The sequence below is a fragment of the Oncorhynchus mykiss genome, chromosome 2 (assembly GCF_013265735.2).
Source record: "Oncorhynchus mykiss isolate Arlee chromosome 2, USDA_OmykA_1.1, whole genome shotgun sequence".
In the NCBI taxonomy this organism is placed as follows: domain Eukaryota; kingdom Metazoa; phylum Chordata; class Actinopteri; order Salmoniformes; family Salmonidae; genus Oncorhynchus; species Oncorhynchus mykiss.
In genome coordinates, this window is record NC_048566.1 from 15,467,138 (window position 1) to 15,491,223 (window position 24,086).

General features: G+C 44.1%; 2 protein-coding genes across 3 annotated transcripts in view; both read left to right on the top strand.

The window, feature by feature from the left end:
* The first annotated feature begins 20 nt into the window (after positions 1-20).
* On the top strand, positions 21-10,818 carry LOC110535823 (protein DBF4 homolog A). The gene is made up of 13 exons (XM_021621155.2): positions 21-242; positions 598-690; positions 804-976; positions 6,482-6,676; positions 6,811-6,861; positions 7,062-7,131; positions 7,242-7,330; positions 7,425-7,470; positions 8,186-8,231; positions 8,345-8,470; positions 8,768-8,900; positions 9,049-9,173; positions 9,501-10,818. Exons 2-13 carry the CDS (start codon positions 645-647, stop codon positions 10,396-10,398), a joined length of 1,998 nt encoding a protein of 665 aa, XP_021476830.2. The 5' UTR covers positions 21-242; positions 598-644; the 3' UTR covers positions 10,399-10,818.
* A 4,435-nt stretch (positions 10,819-15,253) lies between these two features.
* Positions 15,254-24,086, top strand: part of LOC110535866 (disintegrin and metalloproteinase domain-containing protein 22) — a 131,877-nt gene continuing 123,044 nt past the window's right edge. The window contains exons 1-3 of one of the 2 annotated variants that reach the window (XM_036938988.1): positions 15,254-15,880; positions 16,214-16,374; positions 19,454-19,530. In XM_036938988.1, coding sequence (XP_036794883.1) covers positions 15,790-15,880; positions 16,214-16,374; positions 19,454-19,530 — 329 coding nt within the window. In that variant the 5' untranslated portion in view covers positions 15,254-15,789. The remainder of the gene's footprint in view (positions 15,881-16,213; positions 16,375-19,453; positions 19,531-24,086) is intronic. The other variant, XM_036938997.1, reaches the window with a different exon arrangement.

Consider the following 24,086-nt stretch of genomic DNA (forward strand, 5'->3'; position numbering starts at 1 on the left):
TATGTGGAAACATCGCATTCGAAAGTAATGATAACTTTCAGCAACAACACCCCCTTTTTGGAATGACGGGATTTTTCGAAGCGGGAAAGAACATCTATGGCACAACAAAATATTATGGCAACAAAATAATCTTAGCGGAATCAAAACAATTTAAAGATACTACTGAACTTTCGTGAAATCGGTTGTAACAAATGTCAATTTAGGGAAATATATTGTTTTACAAGACCACAGGCTCTCACGAGGTAAATATGAACTTTTAGCCAGTGAGTTAGCAAGCTAACGTTACTTAGTAGCTAGTTAGCTGGCAGATTCCACTTCCTGTAGTTTAAAAAACAGGCTATAAAAACAAAGTTTAAATTGCCGTGGTAAGGTTTTGTTGTTTGCTTGTGCTAGCTAGGGTCTGTTCGTTTTCTTTGAAGTCCTATTTTTCATTTTAAACTTCTCTAACTATGTCAATATTTACATTACTCCTTAAACTTATTTTTGTTTTATTTGTAAAGCTAACGATTTTATGCAGTTTAGCTAGATAACGTTACAACGGTTAACGTTAGCATCCATTAACTCAGTTTGTAAACATGTCTATTGCTTACAACACAGGAGAATACAAGGATATTCTATTCTCCTCTCAAATTATATTGAATAAGATGAAATCTAGACGCACCCAAAAGTCTACAAAACCCCGTTTACAAGGTAAAGGATATTTTTAAACATGTAACTAGCGAACGTTATTAATACATTGTTGATGAGCCTTATCTGCAAGAAAGTTATGTCAAAAATTGAAACTAACTTTGCTAATTTTTCAGACCCCAAACTCGCTGATAAGGGGCACAAGTCAGCCTCGAAGAGCCATGCCAAACCACCATGTGAATCTTATCCTGCCCAAAAAAAGCCTTTCACTGGGAAACTATTCTACTTAGATTTGCCATCAAACAGAAGAGCAGAGACATTAGAGAACGATATCAAAAGGTTTGGAGGGGTAAGTGAATATTTGTTTCCATCTGTTAGCATTTGACATCATGACATAGACTGTAAAGTATTATAGCACATTGAATGTGGATGATAGTTAAGGATAATCATTCCTGAGCCAGCGAAATAGGGCATTCAAATTGACAGGTTGTGTGAATTGTTAATAAGGTGTTGTGTTGACATACTGCTGATCATGGACCATTTTGAAGTGAAATGACAACTTGCTGGCTTTCACACCAATGTGGCTACTGTCTACTTACTGTGGAGGAGGAGTGGCTTTCAGTCTTTTGGAACATAAATCTTCTAGTGATGGCTTCTGTCTTGTTACCGGAGTTGTTATCTCTCTGGTTGACTCACTTTGATACAATATACATACAGGAAGTTATTTTCCATTTACATAGAAATTCATTTTGTGAAGTCAGCATACAAGCACTACACTATAATACATGTAGTACGGAAAACATTGGAAAGTTAGTACTCAAGTCAGACATATTTAAAGTCTGTCCTTAACTGTCCGACCATGTATTGGGCCTGCATCTGTCCTATGTCCCACTGTTCAGCAACCTGATAGCTGACGAAATCAAGCACAACCTGCTCCTATTCTTGCTGAACAGTGGGACCTATATCTCCTTCCGGAGTGCAGCAGCTCAAAACTTTGTGCAAGATTGTGCGTGTGGGGTCCTCATAGAGACCCTGAAACCCCTTGCACTGCTGCCCACTGTCATGTCTCTCTTTTCACCACCATTATAAATACAGTATTTGATTAATACTCTGGCTCAGGATGGACCTTGTGTGTTCTCCCCCAAATCAAAGTGTATTTGTCACGTGTGCCGAATACAACAGGTGTAGACCTTACAATGAAATGCTTACTTACAGGTTCTAACCAATAGTGCAAAAAAGGTGTTAGGTGAACAATAGGTAAGAAAATAAATAAAACAACAGTAAAAAGAAAGGCTATATACAGTAGCGAGGCTATAAAAGTAGCGAAGCTACCTACAGACACTGGTTAGTCAGGCTGATTGAAGTGGTATGTACATGTAGATATGGTTAAAGTGACTATGCATACAGTGGGTCAAAAAATTATTTAGTCAGCCACCAATTGTGCAAGTTCTCCCACTTAAAAAGATGAGAGGCCTTTAATTTTCATCATAGGTACACTTCAACTATGACAGACAAAATGGAGAAAATAAATCCAGAAAATCACATTGTAGGATTTTTAATGAATTGATTTGCAAATTATGGTGGAAAATAAGTATTTGGTCAATAACAAAAGTTTTTCTCAATACTTTGTTATATACCCTTTGTTGGCAATGACAGAGGTCAAACGTTTTCTGTAAGTCTTCACAAGGTTTTCACACACTGTTGCTGGTATTTTGGCCCATTCCTCCATGCAGATCTCCTCTAGAGCAGTGTTTTGGGGCTGTTGCTGGGCAACACGGACTTTCAACTCCCTCCAAAGATTTTCTATGGGGTTGAGATCTGGAGACTGGTTAGGCCACTCATCTTTTTAAGTGGGAGAACTTGCACAATTGGTGGCTGACTAAATACTTTTTTTGCCCCACTGTATATGATGAACAGAGAGTAGCAGTCGCGTAAAAGAGGGGTTGGTGGGTGGTGGGTAGCGGGACACAATGCAGATAGCCCGGTTAGCCAATGTGTGGGAGCACTGGTTGGTCGGCCCAATTGAGGTAGTATGTACATGAATGTATAGTTAAAGTGACTATGCATAAAAGATAAACAGAGAGTAGTAGCAGTGTAAAATGAGGGGTTGGGAGGGCACACAATGCAAATAGTCCGGGTAGCCATTTGATAACCAGTTCAGTAGTCTTATGGCTTGGGGGTAAAAACTGTTGAGAAGCCTTTTTGTCCTTGACTTGGCACTCCAGTATGGCTTGCCATGCGGTAGTAGAGGGAACAGTCTATGGCTGGGGTGGCTGGGGTCTTTGACCATTTTTAGGGCCTTCCTCTGACACCGCCTGGTGTAGAGGTCCTGGATGGTAGGCAGCTTTGCCCCAGTGATGTACTGGGCCGTACGCACTACCCTCTGTAGTCAGGATGCTGCCGGTGTTGCAGCTGTAGAACCTTTTGATTAGAGGTCGACCGATTTTAATCGGAATGACCGATTTAATTAGGGCCGATATCAAGTTTTCATAACAATCGGAAATCTGTATTTTTGGACACCGATTTGGCCGATTTAAAAAAAAAAAAATGTAATTAACAAAATAAAATGTACACATTTTATTGAACCTTTATCTAACTAGGCAAGTCAGTTAAGAACACATTCTTATTTTCAATGACGGCCTTTGAACGGTTCAGGGGCAGAACGACAGATTTTTACCTTGTCACAGAAGTATATATTTTTAAACCTGCATATTTTGCTAAAAGAAATCCAGGTTAGCAGGCAATATTAACCAGGTGAAATTGTGTCACTTCTCTTGCGTCCATTGCACGCAGACTCGGTGTATATGCAACAGTTTGGGCCGCCTAATTTGCCAGAATTTTATGTAACAGGAATATTTAGACTTATGGATGCCACCCGTTTGATAAAATACGGAACGGTTCCGTATTTCACTGAAAGAATAAACGTCTTGTTTTCGAGATGATAGTTTCCGGAATCGACCATATTAATGACCTAAGGCTAGTATTACTGTGTGTTATGTTATAACTAAGTCTATGATTTGATAGAGCAGTCTGACTGAGCGATGGTAGGCACCAGCAGGCTCGTAAGCATTCATTCAAACAGCACTTTTGTGCGTTTTGCCAGCAGCTCTTCGTTGTGCTTCAAGCATTGCGCTGTTTATGATTTCAAGTCCATCAACTCCCGAGATTAGGCTGGTGTAACCGATGTGAAATGGCTAGCTAGTTAGTGGGGTGCGCACTAACAGCGTTTCAAACGTCACTCGCTCTGAGACTTGGAGTGGTTGTTCCCCTTGCTCTGCATGGGTAACGCTGCTTCGAGGGTGGCTGTTGTCGATGTGTTCCTGGTTCGAGCCCAGGTAGGAGCGAGGAGAGGGACGGAAGCTATACTGTTACACTGGCAATACTAAAATGCATATAAGAACATCCAATAGTCAAAGGTATATGAAATACAAATGGTATAGAGAGAAATAGTCCTATAATAACTACAACCTAAAACTTCTTACCTGGGAATATTGAAGACTCATGTTAAAAGGAACCACTAGCTTTCATATGTTCTCATGTTCTGAGCAAGGAACTTAAATGTTAGCTATCTTACATGGCACATATTGCACTTTTACTTTCTTCTCCAACACTTTGTTCAATTTGGTTTAAATAATGCAAAAACATGTTTCAGGCTAAATAGATTTTATTAAGTTAAAATAAGTGTTCATTATTGTTGTAATTGTCATTATTACAAATACATTTTAAAAATCGTCCGATTAATCGGTATCGGCTTTTTTTGGTCCTCCAATAATCGGTCGACCTCTACTTTTGAGGATCTCAGGAACCATGCCAAATCTTTTTAGTTTCCTGAGGGGGAATAGGCTTTGTTGTGCCCTCTTCACGACTGTCTTGGTGTGTTTGGACCGTTCTAGTTTGTTGTTGATGTGGACACCAAGGAACTTGAAGCTCTCAACCTGCTCCACTACAGCTCCGTTGATGAGAATGGGGGCATGCTCTGTCCTCCTTTTCCTGTAGTCCACAATCATCTGCTTAGTCTTGGTTACATTGAGGGATAGGTTGTTATTCTGACACCACCTGGCCAGGTCTGACCTCCTCCCTATAGGCTGTCTCGTCGTTATCAGTGATCAGGCTTACCACTGTTGTGTTGTCTGCAAACGTAATGATGGTGTTGGAGTCATGCCTGGCCATGCATTCGTGGGTGAACAGGGAGTACAGGAGGGGACTGAGCACGCACCCCTGTGGAACTCCAGTGTTGAGGATCAGAGTGGCAGATGTGTTGCTACCTACCCTCACCACCTGGGGCGGCCCATCAGGAAGTCCAGGATCCAGTTGCAGAGGGAGGTGTTTAGTCCCAGGATCCTTAGCTTAGTGATGAGCTTTGAGGGCACTATGGTGTTGAACGCTGAGCTGTAGTCAATGAACAGCATTCTCACATAAGTGTTCCTTTTGTCCAGGTGGGAAAGGGCAGTGTGGAGTGCAATAGAGATTGCATCATCTGTGGATCTATTTGGATGGTATGCAAATTGGAGTGGGTCTAGGGTTTCTGGGATAATGGTGTTGATGTGAGCCATTACCAACCTTTCAAAGCACTTCATGGCTATGGACGTGAGTGCTACGAGTCTGTAGTCATTTAGGCAGGTTGCCTTTGTGTTCTTGGGCACAGGGACTATGGTGGTCTGCTTGAAACATGTTGGTATTACAGACTCAATCAGGGACATGTTGAAAATGTCAGTAAAGACACTTGCCAGTTGGTCAGCACGTGCCCGGAGCACACGTCCTGGTAATCCGTCTGGCCACGCAGCCTTGTGTATGTTGACCTGTTTAAAGGTCTTTCTCACGTCGGCTACAGAGAGCGTGTTAACACAGTCATCTGGAACATCTGATGCTCTCATGCATGCCTCAGTGTTGTTTTCCTCGACGTGAGCATAGAAGTAATTTACCTCGTCTGGTAGGCTTGTGTCACTGGGCAGCTCGCGGCTGTGCTTCCCTTTGTAGTCTGTAATAGTTTGCAAGCCCTGCCACATAAGATGAGCATCGGAGCCGGTGTAGTATGGTTCAATCTTGGCCCTGTATTGACGCTTTGCCTGTTTGATGGTTTGTCGCAGGGCATAGCAGAATTTCTTGTAAGCTTCTGGGTTAGAATCCCGCACCTTGAAAGCGGCAGCTCTACCCTTTAGCTCAGTGCGAATGATGCCTGTAATCCATGGCTTCTGGTTGGGGTATGTACGTACAGTCACTGTAGGGACGACGTCCTCAATGCACTTATTGATAAAACCAGTGACTGATGTGGTGTACTCCTCAATGCCATCGGAAGAATCCCGGAACATGTTCCAGTCTGTGATAGCAAAACAGTCCTGTAGTTTAGCATCTGCTTCATCTGACCACTTTTTTTTATAGACCGAGTCACTGGTGCTTCCTGCTTTAATTTTTGCTTGTAAGCAGGAATCAGGAGGATAGAGTTGTGGTCAGATTTACCAAATGGAGGGCGAGGAGTACAGGTGATCATTTAACATGTTGATAGAAATTTGGTAGAACTGATTTAAGTTACCCTGCATTAAAGTCTCCGGCCACTAGGAGCGCCGCCTCTGGGTGAGTGGTTTCCTGTTTGCTTATTTCCTTATTCAGCTGACTTCGTGTGGTCTTAGTGCCAGCATCTGTCTGTGGTGGTAAATAAACAGCCACGAAAGTATGGCTGAAAACTCTCTAGGCAAGTAGTGTGGCCTGCAATTTATCACAATATACTCTACTTCAGGCGAGCAAAATCTAGAGACTTCCTTAGATTTCGTGCACCAGCTGTTGTTTACAAATATGCACAGACCCCCCCCCCCCCCCCCCCCCGCATCTGACCCAGTGTCTCTGTCCCCTCTCTCAGACGGTGGAGAAGTTCTTCAGCAAGGAGATCAAGTACCTGGTGTCTAATAAGAGAGAGGCCAGGTATGTGCAGTGTCATGGCCGCGACTCACTTGTCCCAAGCCCTGACTCTGGGCACAGCTCTCCCCACCCCCTCCCCCGTCCCGGCAGCCACAGAGACAGCCTCAAAGGAAGCTCCCAGGGCCAGGCAGACTTGGTGAGCCAATTCCTCTCTGTGTCTGTCACTGGTATCTGTATCTCAGTGGGGTCATTTTCCATGATATGCTCTAAAACTGAAGCTATCCATATATATATTTATCCATCTCTCCCTATCTCTCCGGTATTTGACAGGTGGTCATAAGCAGGGGCAAGTCTTTTGTGAAGAGAGTTGTAAAAGAGCAGGTTTGTTAAGATCCTCACTAATGAGTTTGGCAAGCTATTTCCAACCTAATGCCACATGTTACTTTTATTGTTTCTGACTGATAGTCGTCAGGAACTTCAGGAAAGTTTGCACTTTGGATCGAAATGTTTATTCATACTTCAGGAGATACTTTGGATTTCAGTTCTTCGGGTTAAGATGTTTATTTGTTTTTACCCTGTAGGTGAGAATACAGGTCAACGAGATCCTGTCCAATGCTCTGGAGTGGGGAGTGAAAATCCTGTACATTGAAGGTAACATGTCTATTAATTAGTTAGATAAGAAATGTTGACATAATGCTTATTATGACAATGATACTTTCATATGCAAAAAAAATATTTTCTTGAATTTCCTTCAATTCCAGATGTAATGGCTTATATGGAAAAGAAGAAAAGTAATGTTAAGTATACTGCTGAAAAGCCAACCGCAACCACAGCTGCTGTCAAGAAAAGTGTAAGTCATGTTTCTGGACTTATATTTTGACAGTTCTTTCCTGGAATAACATATCACTTACACCAGTCTTGTGTGTTATTCCTTACTAATGTAGGCCAAAAGAGAACCTACAGGAAAACCAGCCTTCCAGAAGTATAAGGGTAAATAATGTCCTGCTGCATGTGTCTCCGTTGACTGTTTACTGCTTCATCACTGTGTTATTGTTATAGAGAACTTCTAACACCTACGTATATCGTCTCAGTAGATTAAGGTTGATGTTGGTTGTACGATAACACTGGTACTCACAGGAGGTCAGTGGCACCTTAATTGGGGAGGACGGGCTTGTGGTAATGGCTGGAGCAGAATCAGTGGAATGGTATCAAATACATTTTTTATTTTATTTATTTAACTAGGCAAGTCAGTTAAGAACAAATTCTTATTTACAATGATGGCCTACCCCGGATGACGCTGGGCCAATTGTACGCCGCCCTATGGGACTCCCAAACAACTTTTTATTTATACATTTTTTATTTAACCTTTATTTAACAACTAGACAAGGCAGTTAAGAACAAATTCTTATTCACAATGACGGCCTACACCGGCCAAAACCGGACGACACTGGGCCAATCTATAGGACTCCCAATAATGGACGGTTGTGATACAGCCTGGATTTGAATTAGGGTGTCTGCAGTGACGCCTCTAGCACTGAGATGCAGTGCTTTTGACCGCTGCGCCACTCTGGAGCCCATGTGTTTGGTGCCATTCCATTTGCTCCGTCCAGCCATTATTATGAGTCGTCCTCCTGTATATCATTATGAGAAGGTATTTGACCCAGACATAGGCACGGTCTCTAATGCTTTGTTCTGTTTTACTCAGGTGGAAGGATCCGTAAACCCTTTGTAAAGGTAGTGGACTCCAGTAGGTGGGTCTATAAAAGAGATGATAGACTCTGATGTCTGTAGTATTGACATATTAAGGCAATTCTTATTGTAATTTTGTTGGTGTTTGAGCATCTATCTTATGTCTCTCTGCCAGACATTACCGTCCAATTTATCTGGCCATGCCGAACATGCCAGAGTTTAACCTAACGTCAGCTCCCCCCTGCAGTCCATTCTATGTAGAGGACCAGGAATACTCTGGGAAGAGACCTAAAGTGCACGGGTATGGAGTCTAAATTCACCAAACGCCTCACCTTCTTAACCCTTCTTGTTGTGAACATAAAGAAAATCCACCAATTACAGAAAAGCAGTGTGGCAGTATATTCCCCTGTCTTGGCATTTGTGTTTTAACCTGATTCAACAAAACATCCAGCTTTTCCTACTGTTGTTGATGGGGATTGCTACAGCAGAAAATGGTTATGTATTGCTTAGCACCCTCCGGGACTAACTGCTAAGTCTTGGTTGCTAGGCAACTATATGTGATTGAACTCTGACCTGGCTATAAATTACTGACCTATAGGTGTCTCAGGAACCGAGGGGCGAGAGTGTCAGCCAGTGAGGCGAGGGGGCAGGACCGGGCCAGGAGGAACAGGGAGAAGAAACGTGGAGGCTACTGCGAGTGCTGCACGCTCAAATACAACAACATCAAAGCTGTGAGTTAGAATACATCTGTTTAATGTATGTAAACATAGTTAACACGTGTTTATAACGAGGACCTAATCATGTACAAAAGGCCTTCTGTACTTGATGTAGTGGTAGCAGACGTTGTGGGAATGCTTGACTTGTGTCTGTATTCTGCAGCACCTGCGGAGTAAGCAGCACAAGGCCTTCTCCAGAAGTGATGAGTACCTGGTGGTGGACAGGCTCATCACCACACTGCCCTTCAACTTCAGTCACGTCAAAACAACACAAACTCCAACCACAAGGTACATTAGTCTTACATTTTTACATTTTAGTCATTTAGCAGACGTTCTTATCCAGAGCGACTTACATTTTCTAAATTCACCGTGGGAATGGAACCCACAACCCTGGCGTTGCAAGCACCATGCGCTACCAATTGTCCACACAGGAGCAAAATCTACCCAAATCAAAAGTAAACGCACATATATTGAATGCTGTTCAGTTACATGTTTGTTAGGAAAACAAATGCAATGTTGTGTGAAACATTTTGCAGATTGCCTGGTTTTTTTCCACCCCTGATTTTCTATGTTGTGCTGATCACCACATCTCTAAGTCATTTTTTGTTCCCACAGGTCAAAGTACAGCATAACCTCCCTGATGTGTGTTCCTGGACCCAGTATACAGATGGAAACCAAAGAGCTGAAGGGGGGATTAATGTCCCTCTGGTCTACTACAGTGGAGCCCACTCTCTCTCCGAGTGTGGAAAACCCCTTGGAACAGCCTCGGAAGCGCAGCCGAGGAGCCCCTGTTCCCCACAGCACCAGCGAGGGTGAGAAGAGGTGCTCTTACGTCCCAGACAGACCCCAGCCCAAGCACAGATCCCTGTCCTGCAAACAATGCTGCCGACAGGGATACCCGCGCAAGCACCCCCAGAGGGCTGGGCTGAGTCAGACACCTGTGTCTAATGCAGAAATAGACCCTTCTACCCATGACTCTGTCGCCAGCCCCAGACTTTCCCATCAGGGCCAGAGAACTCACACAGGCAAAGATGGCCGCTCTTCATTTAGTCACACAGAGGATTTACAATGTGGCGATCCAGCTAGACGTGTGAAGGTCCCTTCCAGTCAGTACGAGGTGGCAGGGCCTTCAGAACACCACAAGCTCAGAGCTTTAGAGGAGAGTGAACTGAGTCATGATACGTTGGCTGGGGATACTCTTCCCAGGAATACTGGGGGTGTTCCGGAGCTCGAGGCAGGTGACACGGAGACACACACCCCTCCTCCTGCCAGGACGTTACAGAGGAGGGTCAGGGATTACAGACGGAAGAGAAGGAAAGTTGAGAAGCAGCGGACTGCTCAGGAGCAGGAAAAACCGAGCAATGTTCCCAGCAGCTCTCTGCTGAACCTCTGGCAGCTGTTCCACTCCAGTGAGGACATGGAGTGTGAGTTCAGAGGCTTTCCCAGCTGTTCCACTCCAGTGAGGACATGGAGTGTGAGTTCAGAGGCTTTCCCAGCTGTTCCACTCCAGTGAGGACAGGGGGGGTTAGGGTGACCCAGAATCTTCCCAATATGAGCGCTAACTTGTTACGGACTCACCATATGAACTTATTGTATGACAGTTTCATTAAGTGACATAGCAGATCTATATGGGAACCCATTGACTGTGGCTCTTTAAACCTATGACTTCTATAAAGGGAAGTCAGTAGTTCCCTTCAGGTTGGGAGGGTGGTGGCGCAACACTGTTGTGTTGATTTAACCATGGCAGCTTTTAGTCTACCTGGCTTTTTTACCATGACTGGTTTTATCTGGAGAACAGGCTGGAGCACTATCCTCGGTTCTGTACAACGCCTGCATGTGTTCTGGTGTCCAGAGGAACTGCATGGTTGTGTTTTTAGTATGTGGTATTGTATATATTTTTTTAATTTAAAAAATAAAAAGGGATACAACCGAAGGTCTTCTATTGAATTGTCATTACATTTCCGTACATATTGTACAGGTGAAAAAGGAATCTACGTGACGTCTGTTTGATAAATGAAAGACTACCTAAACCGCTCTGACATGTCTGTGATCAGTTGAATGAGCACATTCTCCTAGATAAGAGTACATAGCTCTGACCCTGGACAAGCTGTGTTACACAAAGGAGAGGACTCCCTCAAGGCTAACTTGTCATAAAGCACATCGTCCTCTTATACAGCCACCAACACAGAGAGACTCTGAGACAAGGCGAGAGGGATTGCTTCCTCTTTCCCTCCACAACAGTAATAAAGAAGTATTTGCACTTTCTCATGTACTAAATGCATCTAGAATTCACCTCAGCATAACTGAAGGAGAAATGCATCAGTTTTCTAGACTTTCCTTATTTGTGTGCCTGTATTTAGCACAGTGCTCTTGTTCTCCCTCATTTCTTTAAAATGAATGCACAGTGGTCAGATGGGAGTTATGTGGCGCTGGTGATTAGTGACTGAATAGGAGATGCAATTTAAACTTGGTGTCTGGGCTGTAAACAGGCAGGGCCGTGCACAGACCTTTTTTGGGGGGGGGGGGGGCGGCATGTGCTCAAACTAAAAAAAATGGACACACCCCCCACAACAACAAAAATCTGCACTGCGGTTACAGACTCATTAAGCAAAAATGACAAGAGAGAAGAACAGCACAATCTGATGAGTAAAGTACACACAATTTCAGAAAGCGCGTTCCGTTTCCACCAGCCATCACTTTGGAGGGCAGCCTGCCTAAAAAGTGCTTGATGCCAGCTGGGTAGCCCTGTTCTGCCTCACAAATATCGTAATGCATTTGCCAGAATATGTAACATCTTCATCCCATAATGTTGAAGTCATAATATCGATGTTACAGCTTCTTTAGACATAGGCCAAGTTTGGGTGGCTACTGGCAATTTCTGAAATAAGACCACATCACCAGGTAGCCTGTTGTTCTGGCAATGATGAGTCAGTAGTTGATTGCTAAACTGTATTTTATATGGATGATTAATGTAGGCCTACTCTGTTTTTGCCGGGTAATACTGTCTTTCTGGCCACTAATCTGAATAGGGTAGGGCTATTTGGAATCCTTGGGACATCCCTACCCTAAACATTAGCTTAGTTTAACCCATACCACCTTTGCCCAACAATGCTGATGACTGGTCATTGTCAGTGGAGTGTATTTATGAATGCCAAGGGAAGCCAGCCCCCCCCCCCCCCCCCCCCTCCCAAACTTACCAAGGAACAAATAAAAAACGAAATAATTTATCTTTCGTCTCTGTGTTTCATAATTTTCCTTTAATTCGTAAGCTTGACTGTATCTCACAGGAGAAAGCATCTGAGAGAGCGAAACAGCTCCCCTCTGTCTCCATGTGTAGGCCATCTACCTGATTCTGTCTGGTCCAAATGAGGATGACATTGTTGCTGCCAAAGCATTGAAGGCAAGGGAAGCCAATGAGCATTTGAAATTTGAAATTGAACCTTTATTTAACCTTCTGTCAGGCCTCCCTTGACAGAAAAAGTATATCAGCATTGAGCTAAACTGAGCGAGCTCAATTGAATGGTCCTGGCGCACCAACAAAAAAAAAGTGTCAAGGGAAGCCAGCTTGGATTTTGGCTTCACTAGTATCAAATCCCATTGAGAGCATACATCATTGACAGAAAAACTTGCATTGTTGCATCTCGTTGTGTTGTTGTCCTCCAGTGGCTAGCTAGCTAAAATGGGCACTTTCCTAAATTAGCCATGGATGGATATAAAGATTTGGAGTTGTGGTTTTACTTAATTCTCTGTACTTTACAATGATTATAACGGCGATTCTGATGGAACCATTAATTTATACGTTGTGCCCCTGGCCTGAGAGGATGGAAGTTCAATATGTAGCTAGATGTAGAACACTAATGTTAAATAGCTAACGTTGCCCATGAATTACAGTTAAGCTAGCTAGCAAGCCTTTTAGGCAGGTCGCCCAGGACACCAAAAGATAAAAGCTTGTACTGTATGACAGAGTGATAGACCATTTCGTCAGCATGAAAGAGAGGATGGCATTGGCGTTTCTCTACAAGTAGAGTGGGTCAACATGTTTTTATACTTGCATGAAAGACCACGCACACACGCATAAAATCAGAACCATGGACAGCCACATATTTAGCCTATGTTGATTGGACTAAATCGTTTTTGGTACCTTTTAGTTGTCACTGTATTAGACTAAGCAAAGGTGATTTGATGATGTTGAAGTTGAAATGGTGCTGGAATAGTGGAGGCTTCCCCAGTGATTTTACCCATGCAACGCTGCTGGTCATTGGTCAACAATCAAGACTCACACATTTTTGGTTTGGAAGAATAGGTGAGAATTCGAGTTCAGTGGGTTTAGAACAATGACATATTTATTGTATTTTTTTTTTTTTTACACATTTTTGGGGGAAATTATACCACCATGGAAAAGTGTACTTTGGAGACTGGAGGGGCATGTGCTCTGCACAGGTAGAGCCCTATCTGTACACATGCCTGAACAGAGACAAGGATTATTTGCTGACAATGAGCAATCAATAGGTAAAGAGAGCAGGTGGAAGTAATGTTGAGGAGGATATGGGGCTAGCCATACAATGCATTTGGAATGTATTCAGACCCCTTGACTTTTTCCACATTTTTTAAAGTTACAGCCTTATTCTTATTATTGCAAAAATCGTTGAAGTTGGAGACTTTTATCTCCCTCACCAACTTTAAACATCTGCTATCTGAGCAGCTAACCGATCGCTGCAGCTGTACATAGTCCATCGGTAAATAGCCCACCCAATTGACCTACCTCATCCCCATACTGTTTGTATTTATTAACTTTTCTGCTCTTTTGCACACCAGTATCTCTACCTGCACATGACCATCTGATCATTTATCACTCCAGTGTTAATCTGCTAAATTGTAATTATTCCCCTACCTCCTCATGCCTTTTGCACACAATGTATATAGACTCTTTTTTCTTTTTTTCTACTGTTATTGATTTGTTTATTGTTTACTCCATGTGTAACTCTGTGTTGTTGTCTGTTCACACTGCTATGCTTTATCTTGGCCAGGTTGCAGTTGTAAATGAGAACTTGTTCTCAACTAGCCTACCTGGTTAAATAAAGGTGAAATTATAAAAAATCTAAAATGTATTAAATAGGTTTTTTCCCTCCTCAATCTACACACAATAACCCATAATGACAAAGCAAAAACAGCATTTTTGCAAATGTATATAAAAAAAAGTATGCAGACCCTTTACTCCAAACAGGTTAATCTTGGTTTCATCAGACCAGAGAATCTTGTTTCTCATGGTCTGAGAGTCCTTTAGGTGCCTTTTGGAATACTCCAAGTGGGCTGTGTGCTTCTTACTAGGGAATAGCTTCTGTTTGGCCACTCTACCATAAAGGCCTGATTTGGTGGAGTGCTGCAGAGATAGTTGTCCTTCAGGAAGTTTTTCCCATCACCACAGAGGAACTCTGGAGCTCTGTCAGTGACAAAGGTTCATCTGTCGCTGCAACTCCCTCCCTCCCTTCTCCCCCGATTGCTCAGTTTGGGCGGGTGGCCAGCTCAAGGAAGAGTCTTGGTGGTTCCAAACTTCTTCCATTTAAGAATGATGGAGGCCACTGTGTTCTTGGGGACCTTATTTAAAAATGTATTTTTATTTAACTAAGTAAGTCCGGTAAGAACAAATTCTTATTTACAATGACGGCCTACCCCGGCCAAACCGGACGACGCTGGGCCAATTGGGAGCCACCCTATGGGACTCCCAATCACGGCCGGATGTGATACAGTCTGGAATCGAACCAGGGGCTGTAGTGATGCCTCTTGCACTGTATTCCCCTGGGTTGTAGGATCATCTTGAATACAAATATCAATTGGCCTAGAGGTTTGTTTTGAGACCAAATATGGCACTTGTGAATGTTATTACATTTGGATTGCTCCTAAAATGCGCTATAAAATGCGCTATAAGCCTAAAGGGGTTTAATACATGATCAAGTTGTGATGATTTCTGGTGTATGTGTATGCTTGTAGGGGATTGTAGGGGACCTGCTTACAATAGTTTATCCATGGCAAAACACAATGCGCAACATCAGGAAGTAGCATTAGCCACTCTAGCATGGTGGTGGAAAATTGTGTTTTATTCAAATAGTACGTATATTTTCACGTTTTTTAGGCTGAAGGGCAATTAAACCGATTTTAGGAGGAAACTGATGCCTTTTGCAGCCTGAACGGAGGATGTTTAATGTATGAGCCGGTCGCAGGGGAACACCAGTGTATAGACAGACGGCTGGGCACATTACAGGTGGACGCAGATGATATAAAAGGAATAATAGCGTCATCTGTCTGTGGGTTGGACTAATTATACAACTGAGAATATAGTCTAGAAAGAGCATGATGGGCTGTTATTACACAACATAGCAGTATTACAGTTTGTTTATCTTGACGGTGCCCTTCAGTGATTGTGCCCTTCTATGATTATGCGCAGAAGCGGTCAGAAGGTAGTCTAGGTCTGTATGGAGATGGAGCGTGCACACTACAGTTCCCGACATCCCGTCTCGGCAATCGCTGTTCTCCTCTCATGTTTACGCATGAGGCGCTTCTGCAGTGAGCTACTGGATATTGATGTGCTTTAATGTGTCACCTCTCCTCCCTTCCTCTTACCTCTCCTCCCTCTCCGCTCTGTGTTCCATAGAGACTCAGCGCGCTCAGATGCACTTGGCGTTCAAGCGGTAGAAACAGCAGCGGGAGCGTCTCAATGCAGGGGCAGCAAGAGCACCCCGATGGCCACCAGCACAAGAGACTGCGCTAAGCAGACGACCAGCGCGCACGTTCATCTGTGCTTCTCAACCCCGAACCTCCTCTAGCGAAGAGAGAGGTGCCCAAATCCGTTTTAGGATATCGCTTTTTTTGTTGTCCCTCTTTCTGTCCATTCGATGAAGAAGAACTGATGACGATGTATCGGCGATGGTGGATTTCCCTTTTGTGCATCTATGAACTGATGTGCATCGTTCATTCCAGCAATCATATACCTCGAAATGGTAATGTATTTATGACAACAAATATTGCTATGTATTTTATTGGAATAGATCCGAATGGCAACAGCATCACCAATGTTCCACATTTCATGTTATTATGCTGCCAGAGAGGGAGCCTGAATCCCCAACGTAAACAACCTCTAAAATATGCATTTAATGTAACCGTATGAATGGGAATCGGTCTATTATTAATTAAAACAATTTGAGGAAAGCTATTCCAAAACCATTACAGTGCTATTTCACATTGATGTATGTTTTGGTATAGGCGCTTGTAGCTGTGTTTTGCGCCAGGGTAGCTATCGCAATCTTAAACATCGCTGTTTCCTCCCTGTGCAGGAGACGCCTTGTCGCAGGCGAAGGCTGTTCGTGATGCGAGCAGGTTCGCCGGGAAGGAGGACACGGTCCCTCTCCGTCTGCTCTACAGCATGCACAACCACAGTCAAATCACCCACGATGTCATCAGCACCAGGACTAGAGCCAGTTCCAGCCCCACACAGGTAGCCTACACAGTGGTGGTGTTATTTGTTATGGTGACGGTGGCGATGGAGCTCCGCTATGTGCAGAGAGACAAATGCCTTTGGTACGCAATTGCTATTGGAGACATCCCGCTATTCTCATGTTGTTTATGTTTTTGTTGAATCATCTCCTTTTTACGCATTTCACAGAGAATTCGTCAAGATCACATTTTCACCTTTAACAAGATAGTTCTTTTGACTAGTGGTCTATTTACAGAAATGTCTTTTCATTGAGCAAAATAAAGATAGCCTGGTGGTATATTGTGGGGTTTCTATGCACATACATACACAAAAGACAGGCTCAGGCCTGATCAGAAAAAGAGCCCATGCATGAAACACATGGGGATGAAGCCTATGCATTAGAATGAATAGACAAATAGGCCTATAACTTCCATACATGTTTAATTGGGTCAAATATGTTGTTTTCCTTATATAGTAAGAGAGGTTCTTATTATTATAAAGGTGAGCGGACCTAATGATTGGTTTGTGCCCTTACAATGGATTCCCCCGTAACCCACATGGCCCTATGTCTGAGACACTTGCTTCTTGGATGGTTAAAGAGAGTCTGCTCTCTATCTGGTTGGCATCCTTTACAGTTCACTAGCTGGGTGGTTGCTTTGGCAATTAAATGATCTGTTTGATGTGAAGACCTAGTCTGGATACTCAGATACAATCATAAGGCTCTCTACCTCTGAAATGTACACGTTATAAACATCAGATTTTTATTCCACTATTCCTTCCATTTATCTCAAATCTAGTTGTGTCATTGATATTAAAGTCCCAGTGCAGTCAACACGTGATTTGTCTGTGTTTTATATATATTTCCACACTATGAAGTTGGAATAATACTGTGAAATTATGATTAGTGCCCTTTTAGTGTAAGAGCTGTTTGAAAAGACCACCTGAAATTTCAGCCTGAGCAGAGGGACATCGAGAGCACAGGCACAAGGGCAGACACTTTCATTACAGGAATCATGAGGATAATGCACTTTATAGTTTGACCAAACCATGGTTTTAGTCGCCCCCAAAATAGGACGTTTTCAGTGAGGTGACAATGTAGAATGTGCTCTTTCTCTGTTTATATGCACCCTTTCAGTTTGTTTACTAGTACGAGCGTACGTCATTAGAACAGTTAACTTGGGACTGGAACATGTGTGCCAGATACTGATAAACTGGTTTGGCTTCATTTGTCTTCAAAATAAGATTCTTGTGCCGCCTAAAAGAAAGTTATTGGGGGAAACACTGCCTCATCTTTTTGCCACTATTTACAGCACAACTGCATCAGGTGACTCCAGGTGAAATTATACTGCCCCACAAAGAGAGAGATGATGGGATCTTCATTTGATCTGATCAGTCTGAGTTTCTTGTCATCCCCAGAGAGAGTTTTAAACTGACCTCAAATCAGCCACTTTGTCACACAGCCTGCATTCTCAGCGTCATATTGTCTAATTATGCTCGGATTTCGACTGTTTTTAGCTCGGTATCATAACATCTGAAAGGAACCTGTCAAATCATTCTTAAACGTATGACACACAAAAATAACTATTTATGGACTTGCATTGAGTCTACTATTTTCAGTTAAAGGCGTAACCTACTGTACACATTTTTAAAAGAGGAGCTTTGAGAAGAGCTCAGCTGAGTGCTGTTTTAGTGTTTCTGTGGAGGAAAAGCACTTATAGTCATCGGCCCATAGCCATCAGTGGAGTGTGTGTGTGTGTGTGTGTGTGTGTGTGTGTGTAAGGCTGCCTGTGTTGTAGTAGGATAATAGCACTCCCTGGTAGGCCCCTAGCTCCATCAGTGTGTGTGTGTGTGTGCTTAAGGCTGTCTGTGTTGTAGTAGGATAACAGCACTCTCTGGTAGGCCCCTAGCTCCATCAGTGTGTGTGTGTTTAAGGCTGTCTGTGTTGTAGTAGGATAACAGCACTCCCTGGTAGGCCCCTAGCTCCATCAGTGTGTGTGTGTGTGTTTAAGGCTGTCTGTGTTGTAGTAGGATAACAGCACTCCCTGGTAGGCCCCTAGCTCCGTCAGTGGAGTTAGGTCCTGCTGTGATGCACTAATCAATGAAACAGGAGTCGCTGATGGTCTCGGTGCCTCGGCTCTGTGTGTGTATGCGCGCGCGCGCACACACACACACACACACACACACACACACACACACACACACACACACACATAGTAACAATAGAGTCTGTGGCCACAGGGGACCCCGAGGTCTAAGGTCATCCTTGGGTGAAGATTGCGGCATTTCATACTCACACACACTCCCTTGGTTTTAATGCAGCGTCCGGTGTGTATTGACTCAGGCCCGTGGGCCATGCCTGGAGGAGGGGTTAGTCCTGTATTAGACTAGCTGGGGACTCAGAGTTACACAGGGACAATAGTGGGAAGTCCTCAATGCCCCTGGGGCCTGTAATAGACCACGCGCCATATGTGCCCAGAGCTAGGGATGTATTAGACCTTCCCCCTCAACCCAATCAATCAGTTCTGGATGAGCCAGCAGGGAGGGTGGGTGGGTGGATGTGTGTGTGTGTGAGTACAAGGGGAGGTGGGAGGGTGTGAGTTACATAGATTTGCATGGTTCATTTCACCGATGTCTCTCAGAATGTCTGGGTCTAGTTCAGCTTCCATCACAGCTCCCCTGTCTCTTGGAATGTCTGGGTCTCGTTCAGCTTCCATCACAGATCCCCTGTCTCTCAGAATGTCTGGGTCTGGTTCAGCTTCCATCACAGCTCCCCTGTCTGTCAGAATGTCTGGGTCTAGTTCAGCTTCCATCACAGCTCCACTGTCTGTCAGAATGTCTGGGTCTAGTTCAGCTTCCATCACAGCTCCACTGTCTGTCAGAATGTCTGGGTCTAGTTCAGCTTCCATCACAGCTCCCCTGTCTGTCAGAATGTCTGGGTCTAGTTCAGCTTCCATCACAGCTCCACTGTCTCTCAGAACGTCTTCCTTTCCTTAAAGTTCATGTACAGTATGTATATTGTTAGTTGTTTTGTAAAAGCTTTTTCAGCACTCAATGGAATAGAGATGATTGTACAACGTTTCTGAATGTTTTTTATTGACAGGGGAACCACGTGGCCCAAGCCAGCTTCCAGGTGGACGCGTTTGGTGAGCAGTTCATCTTGGATGTTGAACTGAACCAGTGAGTATAACCTTTGACCTATCACCAACATTCTCTGTATCTACTGCGATAAATCCCCTTTCTCTCTATGTCATGATTTCTGTATGTGGTAGTATAATAGCCAGTAGTACTAGACGGTATTTTGTATGATTAAAGGGATTCTCTGTTATTTTTGTATACTTATTAGCAAGTAGTTCTGAAAGTAAACACCCATGAGCCAAAAGTGGTCCCCGAAAATAGTGTACCACATCACATATGTGCAGATACTGTATGTGCACCACGTCATTGCTCTCTCTTTCACTCTGCTGTGTGTGATTCTTGACAGCTGTCACTCAAATTACGAGGGGCTGAATCTCTTTGGCTGGAACTCAAATTGCTAGGGGTCTGGCCCATGCGGGGGAAATGTAGGGTAAATGGCGCAACACTGCTTCTAGAAAATAGTCACTTTCAAACGAGCAGTTTCGTGCCTCATTGAGGTAAGACAGTAATTCCGATCATAGATTATGCATGGGTGAACTACATATTGACACATCCAGGCCAAAGCGGGAGGTTTCAAAAAGACTTACTAGTCGCCAAAGTACCGGAGCATGTCTTTAAAAGCTGTTAGTTAATTAGTCCCCAATGTCTTCCTCACAAAGCTTTGATCTGGGGAAACCTGTTAGTGCCAGTGCTGTAGGCCTATCTTTCATTATGAATACTTGGTTGGTAATACTGCTTATAGGCTGCTTATTCACTCGGGAACAATAGTTTATAAGCTGTTCATAAGCAGGTTATAAGCTGTTCATAAGCAGGTTATAAGCTGTTCATAAGCAGGTTATAAGCTGTTCATAAGCAGGTTATAAGCTGTTCATAAGCAGGTTATAACTGTTCATAAGCAGGCTTTCAAGTGAAGTTTTAAAGGGATACTGCAAGATTCTAGAAGTTGTCATTGCGCACAGAATAAAGGAAGTTAAGAGGTAGTTTCGCGAGCCTGTGCTAACTAGTGTTAGGGCAATGTTTGGAGGTCTACAGGTACGGTAGCATGTCCTTCATGGTGCATGCACAGACATTAAAATGGGATCCACGAGTTCGGCCTCTGGGTGTGTAGAAGAACAGAATCTGGCTGTACATCTTTATGTGCTCTAATGGTCTCTGTAATGGAGGCATGAGGAATGAGACATCTTTCACCTCTGGTTGATCGTAGTGGTACAGAGCAGACAGGACCATATTTCCTCCCAGTGTCCAGTGCCTTTTGGGCCACCTTGTTTTGGGGAAGTAATGATATGCTGTGTGTTTGTGGGGCTATTTCTCTCTCTCTCCATCCTGCCATCTCTCTCTCGCTCTCCATCCTGCCATCTCTCTCTCTCTCGCTCTCCATCCTGCCATCTCTCTCTCTCTCTCCATCCTGCCATCTCTCTCTCTCTCGCTCTGCATCCTGCCATCTCTCTCTCTCTCGCTCTCCATCCTGCCATCTCTCTCTCGCTCTCCATCCTGCCATCTCTCTCTCTCTCGCTCTGCATCCTGCCATCTCTCTCTCTCTTGCTCTCCATCCTGCCATCTCTCTCTCTCTCGCTCTGCATCCTGCCATCTCTCTCTCTCTGCATCCTGCCATCTCTCTCTCTCTCTCGCTCTCCATCCTGCCATCTCTCTCTCTCTCGCTCTGCATCCTGCCATCTCTCTCTCTCTCTGCATCCTGCCATCTCTCTGTCTCTCGCTCTGCATCCTGCCATCTCTCTCTCTCTCTGCATCCTGCCATCTCTCTCTCTCTCTGCATCCTGCCATCTCTCTCTCTCTCTCGCTCTCCATCCTGCCATCTCTCTCTCTCTCACTCTCCACCCTGCCATCTCTCTCTCTCGCTCTCCACCCTGCCATCTCTCTCTATCTGGCCCTCACACTCTGCTGACCAATGGTCTTTCACTAATGAGGGGAAGTTGTGTCTCTCTCTCTCTTTCTCTCTCTCTCTCTCTCTCTCTCTGTGTGTCTGTGTCACAGACACAAAGACACAGGGTGACAGGTTCAGTACACATCACTGCTTTCTGTATCAGAAAGTAGGCTGGGCCTCTGAGGTCTCGTAGATCAGTGCATTGATGAAAGTAGGCTGGCCCTCTTTGAGGTCTCGTAGATCGGTGCATTGATGAAAGTAGGCTGGCCCTCTTTGGGGTCTCGATGCATTGATGAAAGTGGGCTGGGCCTCTGAGGTCTTGTAGATCGGTGCATTGATGAAAGTAGGCTGGCCCTCTTTGAGGTCTCGTAGATCGGTGCATTGATGAAAGTAGGCTGGCCCTCTTTGGGGTCTCGGTGCATTGATGAAAGTGGTCTGGGCCTCTGAGGTCTCGTAGATCGGTGCATTGATGAAAGTAGGCTGGCCCTCTTTGAGGTCTCGTAGATCGATGCATTGATGAAAGTAGGCTGGCCCTCTGAGGTCTGGTAGATCGATGCATTGATGAAAGTAGGCTGGCCCTCTTTGAGGTCTCGTAGATCGATGCATTGATGAAAGTAGGCTGGCCCTCTGAGGTCTGGTAGATCGATGCATTGATGAAAGTAGGCTGGCCCTCTGAGGTCTGGTAGATCGATGCATTGATGAAAGTAGGCTGGCCCTCTGAGGTCTGGTAGATCGGTGCATTGCACTATTTTAGTTTATAAAGCCTCCTTACACAACTTCCGCCGTACCTTGCGTCATTGTTAACCTGCAGATGTAGGAGCTACCAGACCCGGTCTCAGGGAGGGCTAACTCGGGATATTCCTTCCATCTGCTTTCAGTTTTTTTGCACCTTACTCTTGGAATAGTTTCCAAAAGTCTTTAAATGTGATGTTTTGGTATCTCTAGGCCTATCTATCTCTATTCAGATGGCTGCTGATTGATTATCTGTTTTACTGAAGAATGTGTGTTCTCTATGATTGTGATTTGTATCACTGTTGTGCTTTTTTGTAGTGTATTGATGTGTATCATTTTTGTAAACACAGGGTTCTTCTGAAAAAGAGACCTTGGTCTCAGCATGACTCCTTGTCAAAATAAAGGTGAAATAAATCAAACAAGCTCACCTAAGCAGACAGTTGTGTGTAGAAGTGAGTCTGCATCATTAGAGCTGAAGTCATCTCTCTCTGTATGAGGATCTATTTCCCCTGTCACCCAGAGCCATTCACACACAGTAGACTGAGAGAAATGGAGATGACATCACAGGAATATCCAAACAGCACAGTGCTGCCACTCGTAGGGTTACTGTATGATGCATGAAGCGTCATGTGTCATGACACAGTGTCCCTGTGGGATGTAGAGCTATTGTTGTGACACGGTCAGGCACGTCTCTGTCGTATGTTGTGTTTGGTGACCTGAGGTGCTGGATGTCATCCATCATATGGAGTCTGTGCTGTAACTGTGTGTCTGTATGGTTTGGGAAGCCTGCATATAGATTTGAACCCCTGTCCTGTTGTAGTGATCAGTACAATGGTAGTATGGAGGGAATGGTTCTCTGTCCTGTTGTAGTGATCAGTACAATGGTAGTATGGAGGGAATGGTTCTCTGTCCTGTTGTAGTGATCAGTACAATGGTAGTATGGAGGGAATGGTTCTCTGTCCTGTTGTAGTGATCAGTACAATGGTAGTATGGAGGGAATGGTTCTTTGTCCTGTTGTAGTGATCAGTACAATGGTAGTATGGAGGGAATGGTTCTCTGTCCTGTTGTAGTGATCAGTACAATGGTAGTATGGAGGGAATGGTTCTCTGTCCTGTTGTAGTGATCAGTACAATGGTAGTATGGAGGGAATGGTTCTCTGTCCTGTTGTAGTGATCAGTACAATGGTAGTATGGAGGGAATGGTTCTCTGTCCTGTTGTAGTGATCAGTACAATGGTAGTATGGAGGGAATGGTTCTCTGTCCTGTTGGAGTGATCAGTACAATGGTAGTATGGAGGGAATGGTTCTCTGTCCTGTTGTAGTGATCAGTACAATGGTAGTATGGAGGGAATGGTTCTCTGTCCTGTTGTAGTGATCAGTACAATGGTAGTATGGAGGGAATGGTTCTCTGTCCTGTTGTAGTGATCAGTACAATGGTAGTATGGAGGGAATGGTTCTCTGTCCTGTTGTAGTGATCAGTACAATGGTAGTATGGAGGGAATGGTTCTCTGTCCTGTTGTAGTGATCAGTACAATGGTAGTATGGAGGGAATGGTTTCTCTCCCTCCCTCTTTCCATCTCTCTCTCTCCAGCGGTGGCTGTGTGTTTCATGAGGTTCTGTTATATGCTTTGTGTGTGTGTGTTTGTGTGTGTGTGTGCTGCTCTTCTCTTCTCCATCCATCCCTCACTCCCCAAGCGCTGCTCACTGACCTCACTCTTTAACCAATCACAGTGCACCCTGCTTGGGTTAAATGCAGAAGACACATTTCAGTTGAATGCATTCAGTTGTACAACTGACTAGGTATCCCCCTTTCCCTTTGTTGACGAGATAACTTTCTTGAGCTGTGTGTGTGTGAGGAGGGCGTTGAGGTTGAGCGTGCATGTTTCTTGGCTTCATGCAGCGAGACCTAGTTTCCTTAGGTTGATCAATGGTGTCTCTGCTCTGTGTGTGTGTCTGTGTGTGTGTCTGTGTGTGTGTCTGTGTGTG

What these genes read in the sequence shown, in the direction of transcription:
- LOC110535823 (XM_021621155.2), top strand. Translation starts at nt 645, where the DNA reads ATGAAATCTAGACGCACCCAAAAGTCTACAAAACCCCGTTTACAAG. An exon ending in ATATCAAAAGGTTTGGAGGG is followed by an intron (nt 977 to 6,481) that starts GTAAGTGAATAT and finishes CCCCTCTCTCAG; the next exon opens with ACGGTGGAGAAGTTCTTCAG. An exon ending in AATACAACAACATCAAAGCT is followed by an intron (nt 8,901 to 9,048) that starts GTGAGTTAGAAT and finishes TGTATTCTGCAG; the next exon opens with CACCTGCGGAGTAAGCAGCA.